An 11,116-nucleotide genomic window follows, 5' to 3' on the forward strand; every position below is an offset into this window, starting at 1 on the left:
CCCTCCCTCCCTCCCTCCCTCCCTCCCTTCCTTCCTTCCTCTCTTTCTCTTTCTTCAACTTTACTGAGTATAATTTACATACCACAAAATTTGCCCTTTTAGAGGTACAGTTCAGTAGTTTTCAGTATTCTCACAAGTTGTGCGACCATCACCAAAATCTAACTCCAGAGCACTTTCATCACCCCAAAATGAAAGCCCGTACCCTTTAGCAGTCACTCCCCATTTCCCCCTAAACCTCCCAGCCCCTGGCAACCACAAGTCTATTTTCTATCTCTATAGATTTGCCTATTCTGGACATTTCATGTAATGGAGTCATATTATATTTGGCCTTTTGTGTCTGGCTCCTTTCACTTAGCATCACATTTTCAAGGTTTATCCACATTGGGTTAGGGTTAGGGTAGGATCTATCAGAACTTTATTCCTTTTTATGGCTAAGTAATATTCTCTTGTATGGATAGACCACATTTGTTTATCCATTCACAAGTTAATGGACATTTGGAATGTTTCCACTTTTTGGCTATTACAAATAATTCTACTATGAACATTTGTGTATGAGTTTTTATGTCAACATAGGTTTTCATTTCTTTGGGGAGTGGAATTGTTGGGTCATATAGTAACTTAGTGTTTAACCTTGAAGAATTGCCAGACTGTTTTCCAAAATGGCTGCACCATTTGATACTTCCACAAGAAGTGTGTGAAAGTTCCAATTCCTCCACATCCTTACTAACACTTGTCATTGTGTGTCATTTTGATACTAACTACCCTAGTGGGTGTGAGGTGGTATCTTATTGTGGTTTTGATTTGCATTTCCCTCATGACTGATGATGTTGAACAATTTTTCATATGCTTAGTGGCCATTGGTATAAATTCTTTGGGGAAATGTCTATTCAAATCCTTTGCCCATTTTTAACTTGGGGTACTTGTCTTTTATTGTTGATTTCTAGAGTTCTTTATATATTCAGGATACAAGTCCCTTATCAGATATATCATTTGCAAACATTTTCTCCCATTCTGAGGGTTGCCGATATGACCTATTTCTTGCTCGCCTTGAGTTTGTGGATGAGTGGAGATTCATACCTGCTAGAAATATATGAACTTTCCCCAAGTTGCAGAGAGAAACAAATCTTCAGATGGAAAGGATGAGTGGGAAGCACATCACCCAGCCTTGGTCCCACCAGCCTCCCCACCTCCCATGGCCTCCTACCCGGATCTTGCTATTGAGGATCTTGTCATTGATGTCCTCATCGAAGCACTTCTGTGGATACACCTCTATGCCGTGAGTCTTCAGGTTTTCCTGGATCTGGGGACCACACACAGATGACCTCAGCCCACCTGTGCATTCTCCCCCACTCCACACCCCCACTGACCCCAGACTTGTCCCAGGTGCCCAGATTACCCTGTGCCTGAAGGCCTCTCGCTCCTCAATGGTCAGGCTGTCGGCCCGGGCGATAACAGGTACCACGTTCACAGTCCGGCAGAGCCGCTGCAGGAACTCAATGTCCAGGGGCCGCAGCCTGCTCAGGCGGGGCAGTGATGGCAGTGAGCATACAATGAGTGGGTGCCAGCCCGCAGCCCACCCCGGGGGTTCCTCCTCCTCCTCTTCTCCTCCCCACGCAGGTGGCCCTCTGCCCACCGGCTCAGCCACCTCACCAGTGCCCGGTAGGCGGCACGAAGTACACGCAGCAGTGCACTCGGGTGTCGGGGATGTGTCGCTGCCGGGTAATGAGGATCTCCTCCTGCAGGTAGTGCTCGTACTGCTCATTGATGTAGCCCAGGATGGGGTCCCAGCTGGGGTGGGAGATGGCTCAGCCTCAGAACCTCGCCAGGAGCCCCCCTCAACCTAGGTCCTCTGAGTGCTCTCCCCTTAGGATGACCAATCGCCCCGTTTGCCTGGGACACAGGAATTTCAGTCCCACGCAACCTGAGGCCCTTGATCACCCAAGTACCAACCCCCCACACCCCTGCATCTTCAGAGAGACCCCTGCTTCCTCTTCCTCAGCTTCCTCTTCCGTAAAATGGGGACAGTAAGACAGCACCTACTTTGTAGGGGAGGAGTAAGCATTAAAGGAGAGAAATTGCCGCAGCCTGGTTCAAACCACCAGGGACTCTCTCCCAATTGTTGCCAGGGTCCCTTCCCCCCACAGGGCTATTGTCAACACAGCGGCCAAAAAGATCCTTTTTCTGCTTAGCCTCCAGTGGCCAAAGAAAAGCCAAAGTCCTTATGTTGCCCTACAAGTCTATACCCCATCCCACTGCTGAGCTCTGCCTCCCCTCCTACCCCACCCCCACTTCAAGGCTTTTGCACCTGCCGCCCTCTGCCTTGATCACTCTGCTTAAAACTGCACTCCCGGGCTTCCCTGGTGGCGCAGTGGTTGGGAGTCCGCCTGCCGATGCAGGGGACACGGGTTCGTGCCCCGGTCCGGGAGGATCCCACGTGCCGCTGAGCGGCTGGGCCAGTGAGCCATGGCCGCTGAGCCTGCGCGTCTGGAGCCTGTGCTCCGCAACGGGAGAGGCCACAGCAGTGAGAGGCCCGCATACCACAAAAAAAAAAAACAAAAAAAAACAAAAAAAAACAAAAAAAAAACTGCACTCCCCCACCAACTACAGCTCCATCCCCCTTTCACTCCCAGAAAGTGTCCTGTGTCGGTGATAAAGAGTTCAGGTTCACCCTCCACAAAACTGATTAATTTTGTTCACTGTTTGCCTCCCCACACCCATGACAATATACATTTCATGCAGACAAAGATGTTCATCAGTTCTGTTCATTGCTATATCCCTGTATCTAGAACAGAGCTTGCACATACTAAGTGCTCGGTGAGGTGCTGTGTGCAGGGTTGGCTTCATGGGAGTGTGGATGGAGCCAGCACCCAGGGCTCTGAACCAAGAAGGGCCCACGCAGGGCTGAATGCTCTGCGGGTGTGGTCTCACAATTCTCGGTAATTTTTTTTTTTTTTTGCGGTACGCGGGCCTCTCACTGTTGTGGCCTCTCCCGTTGCGGAGCACAGGCTCCGGACGCGCAGGCTCAGCGGCCATGGCTCACGGGTCCAGCCGCTCTGCAGCATGTGGGATATTCCCGGACTGGGGCGTGAACCCGTGTTCCCTGCATCGGCAGGCGGACTCTCAACCACTGCGCCACCAGGGAAGCCCCTTAGTAATTTTTGAATAAAGGCCCCCACAAGTTGTGCAGCCAGTCCCGATTGTGTGTGTGTGTGTGTGTGTGTGTGTTTGTGTTTCATCTCCTTGAGAGCCTAGAACAATTCTGCAAAGGGGATGTCGTCACCCCCAAGATACAAAGAAGGAAAAGGAGGCTCAGAGAGCTTGCGTGGCCAGGCCCAGGTTATACAGCTGGGAAGTGGTCAAACCCAGGGGTCCTGACTCTGGAGTGTGGGCTTCTATCCCCCTGCCATACCATAGCCTCTATCGAGTGCTTCCAGGCAGCAAAGCTAAGACCTTTACATACTTGACTCCTTTGATCTTGGGGGGAGAGTTGCACACACCCACTGTACAGACGAATAAACTGAGCCTCAAAGATGCCACAGCCAGGTGGCTCCAGGCCTGGATGTTTCCCAGAGACTGGAGGGGCAGGGGCAGGGGCAGCCAGGGCTCTGCCCTTCCCACCTCCCCGCCAGGACCCACCACTTGTCGTTGTTGATCTGGTCCCCGAAGCCGGGTGTGTCAGTCACCGTCAGCTTAAGCTTCACGCCGCTCTCCTCGATGACTGTAGGGGGAGAGCAGAGGGGCTGAGAGTGGGCCTGGGTGAGTGGGGTGGGGGTGGGGTGAGGGGGTGCTCACTCACCGTGGGTCACAGACTGCAGCTGCAGCGTCTGGGGTGTGGGCACCCCCAGGCCCGGCATGGTGGACTTCCACATCTTGGACTTGAAGAGTGTGTTCACCATGGTGGACTTGCCCAGCCCGCTCTGTCCTGTGAATAATCACACGGCAGCAACAACTGTAGATGCGTTAGGCATGCTTCTGAAATTCTTAAATAAATGGTTTTAGAAAGTAAACTGTTTTCTAAGTATAACAAATACAGAAAAGCACGTATTATCGTAAGTCTCCAGCTCAATGCCTTCCCCCATTCTTTACTGAGGCAAAATTCATATAATAAGAAATTAACATTAACCATTGAAAGTGAACAATTCAGTGGCATTGGGTACATGCACAGTGTTGTGCAACCACTACCCCTATTAGCTCCAAAACATTTTCATCACCCCAGCAAGAAACTCTATACCCACTAGGCACTCACTCCCCATTCCCCCTCCCCCCAACCCCTGGCAACCACCAATCTGCTTTCTATCGATGGATTTGCCTATTCTGGACATTTCTTTTTTCTTTTTGGCAGTGGCACTTGGCTTATGGGATCTTAGTTCCCCAGCCAGGGATGGAACCCGGGCCCTAGGCAGTGAAAGTGCCAAGTCCTAACTACTGGACCTCTGGGGAATTCCCTGGACATTTCATATAAATGGAATCTTGCAATAACTGTCCTTTTGTATCTGGCTGCTCCCACTCAGCATAATGCTTTCAAGGGTCAGCCACACTGTTGCATGTGCTAGAACTTCATATTTTTCATGGCTAAATAATATTCCATCAGATGGATAGACCACACTGTGTTTATCCATTCATCTGTTGATGGGCAGGTCAATGCATTTTTACAAATTAAACCACCCATGTATGCAGCACCAGATAAAGAGACAGAACACACAGCTCCGCCCAAGACCACTCCTGCCTCCTCGCAGTAACTGTTAACACAGCTCCAGGGACAGCCACTCTCCTGACATCATCGGTAGGGAGCAGCGCTGCCCGCCCTCTACTTGGGGAATCACACAGCACGTGCTCTTTCATGTCTGGCTTCTTTTAGTGAGATTCCCCTATGCTGCCTGAGCTTGTAGATGGTCCATTCTCCCTGCTGTGCAGGCTTCTCAAACTCCGCGGACCACGCCCTGCAGTAGTAAACATCCTACATCACAGGGCAGGACACACTGTTGTGTCTAAAACTGAAACTGGGACTTCCCTGGTGGTGCCGTGGTCAAGAATCCGCCTGCCAATGCAGGCAACACGGTTTCGAGCCCTGGTCTGGGAAGATCCCACCTGCCGCAGAGCAACTAAGCCAGTGCGCCACAACTACTGAGCCTGCGCTCTAGAGCCCGCAAGCCACAACAACTGAAGCCCATGTGCCTAGAGCCCGTGCTCCACAACAAAGAGAAGCCACCGCCATGAGAAGCCTGCGCACCTCAGTGAAGAGTAGCCCCTGCTCACCGCAACCAGAGAGAAAGCCCACACGCAGCAATGAGGACCCAATGTGGCCAAAAATAATAAAATTTAAAAAATTAAAAAAGAACTGAAATTGTCCTTTGGGCTGTGCTATCCAATATGGGAGCCACACCTGGCTATTGCCACTGGCAGTATGGCCATACACCAATCTGAACTGAGATGTGCTGTTGGTGTAAAAGAATAAACCACATTTTGCAGACTTGTTATGACAAAAACAACGTAAATGATCTCATGAATAATGTTTTATATGGATTACATGTCGAGATGATAGTATTTTTGGAATGTATTGGTTTAAGTAAAAAAGACGATTAAAAGTAAGTTGTCCTGTTTCTCTTTACTTTTCTAAAGGAAGCTACTAGGGAATTTAAAATTATGTATGTGGCTCCTATGACATTTCTTTTCTTTTTTTTTTCTGGCCACGCTACGTGGCATGTGGGATCCTAGTTCCCTGACCAGGGATTGAACTCGGGCCTCTAGGAGTGGAAGAAGTGCAGAGTCTTAACCACTGGACTGCCAGGGAAGTCCCCTTCTATGACATTTCTGTTGGGTACCCCCACCTTAGAATAATGCCCTTAGTTGGTGCTACACACTCTGACATTTTATATTCCATTATATCCAGTTTATTTTGTGAGAAGTGTAGTTTTTGACCTACAACATTAATTTTGCATATATAAAAATGCAATTCCAGATAAAACTGACCCATGGGGAACTTCCTAGATGCCAGGCACTGTGCTAAGCCAGATGAGGAAACTGAGGCAGCGAGGGGTCAAAGGCCCTGCCCCAGGTCACACACTGGGGGTTGTTAAGGCCTGGGACCAGGATGAGTCTGGTGTTCCCTACTTCCTGCCACACATGGCCTCCCCTTTTATTGCTTTGTTTGCATTTGGTTGGGGCTTCACGGTGATTTTTGTCTTTTCACAATTCAGTGTTTCCCAGATTTCCACCTACAACACTCTTGTGAGGTACGACTATCAGGCCCACTTTACAGATGGGGAGGCTGAGGCTCCGGGCCCACAGGGTGGTGTCCATTGGTCTGTCCTCCTGTGAGCCCGAGGCCCTTCACTCACCAACGACCATGATGTTGAACTCAAACCCCATCTTCATGGCCTTGATCTTTAGTTGGTCCAGCACGGCCTCGATGCCCACGTAACCAAGCATCTCGCAGGGTAGGGTCCTCGGGCTGGAGGCCCGTGACGAGCTGCGGGAGGGGGACTGCCTCAGGGGGTCCATGGGGCTGAGGAACAACGATGCCTGTCATCCGGGTGGGGTGGGGAGAAGGGAGTCGCTGGGGCTCCAGAGGGGGACCACCCGAGTTCTCATTTCTGAACCCTGACTCCTGAGATCTGCTCCCAGGCACTCCCATACTTCATGCCCCCTCACCTATGCATCCCCCAAGTCCCCACTGCCCACGGGGTTTGTCGAGGGGTGCCTGGGGGAGCTGCCTCTCAGGGGAGACTGAACCCGCTTTCTGATATGCACCAGCCCCAGGGATCTGTCTCTCCCCACTCAGACACTCCCACAGCAGTGTGTGGCCGGCCTGGCAAAACTCAGGGGCTGGACCCATGGGGGACAGAGAGGGAGAGAAGCAGCCTCATGTGGCACCTGGTGGCCTTGGATCCCTGTGAGAGCCTTGGGGGCTGCCCTGTCCTGGCAGACCCTGGTTATGTGCTGAGGGGGAGGGGAGAGGGTGACAGTTAACTGAAGAACCTGAGCTCCACCCCCTTCCTGTGACCCCACCTGGGGGCTCCTCTGCAGCAGGGGGCTGAGAACAGGGACAGGTAAGCTACTCCACCAGGCCCTTTCGGGTCACTGCCCTATAACCCTCACAATGACCCCAGCCTAGATCTATAGACAGGAACCCCCCCGCCCCGGGGAAGCACCTTTGCCCAAGGTCACTTAGCTGGTAAGTGGCAGCTCTGGGCAGCAGCCAGTCCCTCTGCTTCCAAGTTCATGCCCCTTAACCACTCTGTTGGGGAAGCAAACCTGTGACCCATGGCCAGAAAGTACAACATCCATGTGTTTTCTTCGGTCCGTCCATTGTTGGCATCGTAGTGCTTTAAATTGCCAATATAGCCAGAGTTTTGTCTGCGCACAGCACTGTTTTAGGAGTCCTAGGATGTTAACTTGTTAATAATCATCAGAGCCCTGTGAAGTGAGTGCAGCTTCTACCCCCCAGTTTACAGATCAGAGTCCAGGGAGTGAAAGTGGTTCAAGGTCACACAGTGAGGTAGTGGCAGGGCTGGGATCTGTGTCCACATGCTCACCCTCTGCAGCCCCTTTTCTTGTTCAAACATCTAGATTTCTAGTGTATCTTAGAGATTATAAGCCTTGGCAACTCTGGGTCCAGCCTACAGCTGACACAAGCTGCCCTCTTTTCTTTTTCTTAAATTTATTTTTTGGCCACGTCATGCAGCTTGCACGATCTTAGTTTGCTGACCAGGCATTGAACCCCGGGCCCTGGCGGTGAAAGCGCCAAGTCCTAACCACTGGACCACCCGGGAACTCCCTAGCTGCCCCCTTTAGATGGGCTACGTGCTCTCCAGTTTGCCATAGCCCTCACCCCTCCCTAATGTCTCCCTAATAAGATGTTTCCTATACCAAGTTCATCTCAGTTATTTCGTTCTCACCTGTTTCCTGGCACCTGAGTTTGCAAGCCCTAAGCAATCCTGTGTCAGATGTTGGCAAATGTTTTCTGTAAAAGGCCAGATAGTATAGATTTTAAGTTTTGCTAATCATAAGATCTCTGTTGCAACTACTCTTCGGCTCTGCCGTTGCAGTGGGAAAGCAGCCACAAGTAGATGGACGGGAGTGGCTGCGTGTCAGACTATTTACAAAAGCAGGTGGTGGTTTGCTGCCCCCACTCTGCCCACCAGGACTCAGCAACTCTGCCCGATCTGCTCAGCTCAACTGTCCTGAGCCCCAGCAGCCTCTGTCCTTCCCTGCCCATGCCCTTCTGCTCCCCCACTTTCTACACATCTGAAGACAGAGGCTTAAACTTCACTTTCCAGGCTTGGAGGCCAGGAGTGGGGCTGGGCAGGACCCTGGGCAGAGCCTGCCCTGAACGCTTGCCATTCCTGCTGGAGAACTCTCTCAAGCTACGCCACAGCTCTTGAGGGACATGGCAAGGCTGGCCTCCTCATCAACGCAGATGAGAACGTTCTGTGCGGATGACCAAACAGCGCTGCTGACACGGAGACCCACCTTGCACGGGAGGAGATTCCGTCTCTGGGAATGTCTCCTGAGGAAATAAGCCTCTATGCCCAGAAAACACTTTCTCCAGGAGAGGTGTCATGCGTTGAGTGATGTAGGATCTGGAAACCTGGGGGGAAAATGCCCACAGGGACTGCGGACTGGAGGATCAGGTCTGCAGAAAGCAGGACCATTCAAGGCGCTCTTGGCCATGTGGACTGGGGAAAGCCAAGGGTAAAGTGAGCAGAGTGTGGATGGCAGGTGAACCCAATGTATCCAAAGAATCAAGACTGGAGGGAATCGTACCCACAGGTTGGGTGAGAGTAATACACAACCATTTAGTGCATTCATTGTGCCAAGGGAGTGTTTACATCAATTATTCCATTCAATCCTCAGCAGCCTGAGAAGGGGGAATACTCTCCATACACCCACTTTACAGATGAGGAAACTGAGGCAGAGAGGGGTCAGGGGGTGGGCCTTCAGTCACACACGGGTGGGTGTTAAGGGCTGGGAGCAAGATCCAAGTCCGAGGTCTGACTGGCCTGAAATGCATCCTGTCATGGCCTCTATCCCATCATTGCTCTGCTTAGGTCCAAGGGGCTCTATGGGTGCTTTCTGTCTTTTAATGACTTGGAATATCCCAGTTTTTCTTTAATGAGAATAAACAAGAAATGAGGCACCTGGGCATCTGTACAGGAAGACTGAGGGTCAGTGGGGAGAGGAGAGGACTGGCTTCTGCCCACTCGGCCAGGCCAAGGGGTGGGCAGGGGCCACAGTCATTAAACCATCCCCCCTCCCCGCTTTTTATTTTTCAATTGAGGTAAAATTCACAGAACATAAAAATTAACTGCTAGCCATTTTAACGTGAACAGATCAGTGGCATTTAGTATTGATATGTTCACAATGTTGCAAATCTGCCACTGCTACCTAGTTCCAAGACATGTTCATCACCCCTAAAGGAAATTCCATTACCACTAAGCACCCTATCCCCATCCCCCTGCCCCTGGCAAACACTACTTTCTGTCTCTATGGATTTGATTATTCTGGACATTTCATATAAACGGAGTCACATACTATGTGGCCTTTTGTCCTTCTTTCACTCAGCATCATGTTTTCAAGGTTCATCCACTTTGTAGCATGTGTTAGTGCTTTGTTACTTTTCATGGCTGAATAATATTCCACCACATGGAGAGACCATAATGTGTTTATTCATTCACCAGTTTGTGGATATTTTGGGGTGCTTTCACTTTTTGGCTATTATGAAAACTGCTGCTGTGAACATTTGTGTACAGGTTTTGGCGTGGACATGATTTAATATCTTGGGTATATATATCTAGGAGTGGAATTATTGGGTCTTATAATAAGACTATGTGTAACTTTTCAAGGGACCGTTTTCCCCAGTGGCTGCGTCTCTACCCCCTTTTGCAATAGAACAGTCATTTCAAAGTTACCTTCCCTGGGCAACAGGAATCTGAGATCTCAGAACAGGAATGGAGGGGATGGAGAGTGTAAGATGGGGATCCCAGCACAGGAGACTGTATTACATGGTGGTCAAGGGCTCTGGGATCTGACGGCTGGGTTCCAGTTCAGACTTCTCTGCTCACTAGGTGTGGTTGGAAGAATCATGGTGCCCAAAGAGTTCCCATCCGAATCCCTGGGAACATGTGAATATGTTACCTTATGTGGCAAAAGGGACTTTAGAGATGTGATTAAGGATTCTGATGGGGAGATTATCCTGTGGGCCAGTGTAATCACTGGGGTCCTTATAAGAGGGAGGCAGGAAGAACAGAGCCAGAGAAGGTGTGAGGATGGAAGCAGAAGTGGAAGTGATGGGGGTGGGGCATGAACGAAGGAATGTGGGTGGGTGGCCTCTAGAAGCTGGAAAAGCGGAGGAACTGGGACTTCCCTGGTGGCACAGTGGTTAAGAATCTGCCTGCCACATACATAACAATGGAATATTACTCAGCCATTAAAAAGAAATGAAATTGAGTTATTTGTAGTGAGATGGACGGACGGAGAACCTGTCATACAAAGTGAAGTAAGTCAGAAAGAGAAAAACAAATACCGTATGCTAACATATATATGGAATCTAAAAAAAAAAAAAGGTTCTGAAGAACCTAGGGGCAGGACAGGAGTAAAGACGCAGACATAGAGTAGACTTAAGGACATGGGGAGGGAGAAGGGTAAGCTGGGACAAAGTGAGAGAGTAGCACTGACATATATACACTACCAAATGTAAAAGAGATAGCTAGTGGGAAGCAGCCGCATAGCACAGGGAGATCAGCTCTGTGCTTTGTGACCACCTAGAGGGGTGGGATAGGGAGGGTGGGAGGGAGACGCAAGAGGGAGGGGATATGGGGATATAAGTATGCGTGTGGCTGATTCACTTTGTTGCACAGCAGAGACTAGCACAACAATGTAAAGCAATTATACTCCAATAAAGATGTTAAAAAAAAAGAATCTGCCTGCCAATGCAGGGGACACAGGTTCGATCCCTGGTCCGGGAAGATCTCACTTACTGTGGAGCAACTAAGCCCGTGCGCCACAACTACTGAGCCCGTGCTCTAGAGCCCGCAAGCCACGACTGCTGAGCCCGAGTGCCACAACTACTGAAGCCAGCGTGCCTAGAGTTCGTGCTCCGCAACAAGAGAAGCCA

At 50.3% G+C, this 11,116-nt stretch overlaps 1 protein-coding gene across 2 annotated transcripts in view; it reads right to left on the bottom strand.

The window, feature by feature from the left end:
* Window positions 1-11,116, bottom strand: part of SEPTIN12 (septin 12) — a 20,189-nt gene that overhangs the window by 4,076 nt on the left and 4,997 nt on the right. Inside the window, exons 2-7 of one of the 2 annotated variants that reach the window (XM_024759441.1) lie at window positions 6,339-6,505; window positions 3,797-3,922; window positions 3,637-3,718; window positions 1,651-1,788; window positions 1,397-1,514; window positions 1,205-1,300 (exon numbers count right to left, since the gene is read on the bottom strand). In XM_024759441.1, coding sequence (XP_024615209.1) covers window positions 1,205-1,300; window positions 1,397-1,514; window positions 1,651-1,788; window positions 3,637-3,718; window positions 3,797-3,922; window positions 6,339-6,505 — 727 coding nt within the window. The remainder of the gene's footprint in view (window positions 1-1,204; window positions 1,301-1,396; window positions 1,515-1,650; window positions 1,789-3,636; window positions 3,719-3,796; window positions 3,923-6,338; window positions 6,506-11,116) is intronic. The other variant, XM_024759442.1, reaches the window with a different exon arrangement.

Source organism: Neophocaena asiaeorientalis, unplaced genomic scaffold, assembly GCF_003031525.2.
Source record: "Neophocaena asiaeorientalis asiaeorientalis breed wild unplaced genomic scaffold, Neophocaena_asiaeorientalis_V1.1 scaffold254, whole genome shotgun sequence".
NCBI classification, from domain to species: Eukaryota; Metazoa; Chordata; class Mammalia; order Artiodactyla; family Phocoenidae; genus Neophocaena; species Neophocaena asiaeorientalis.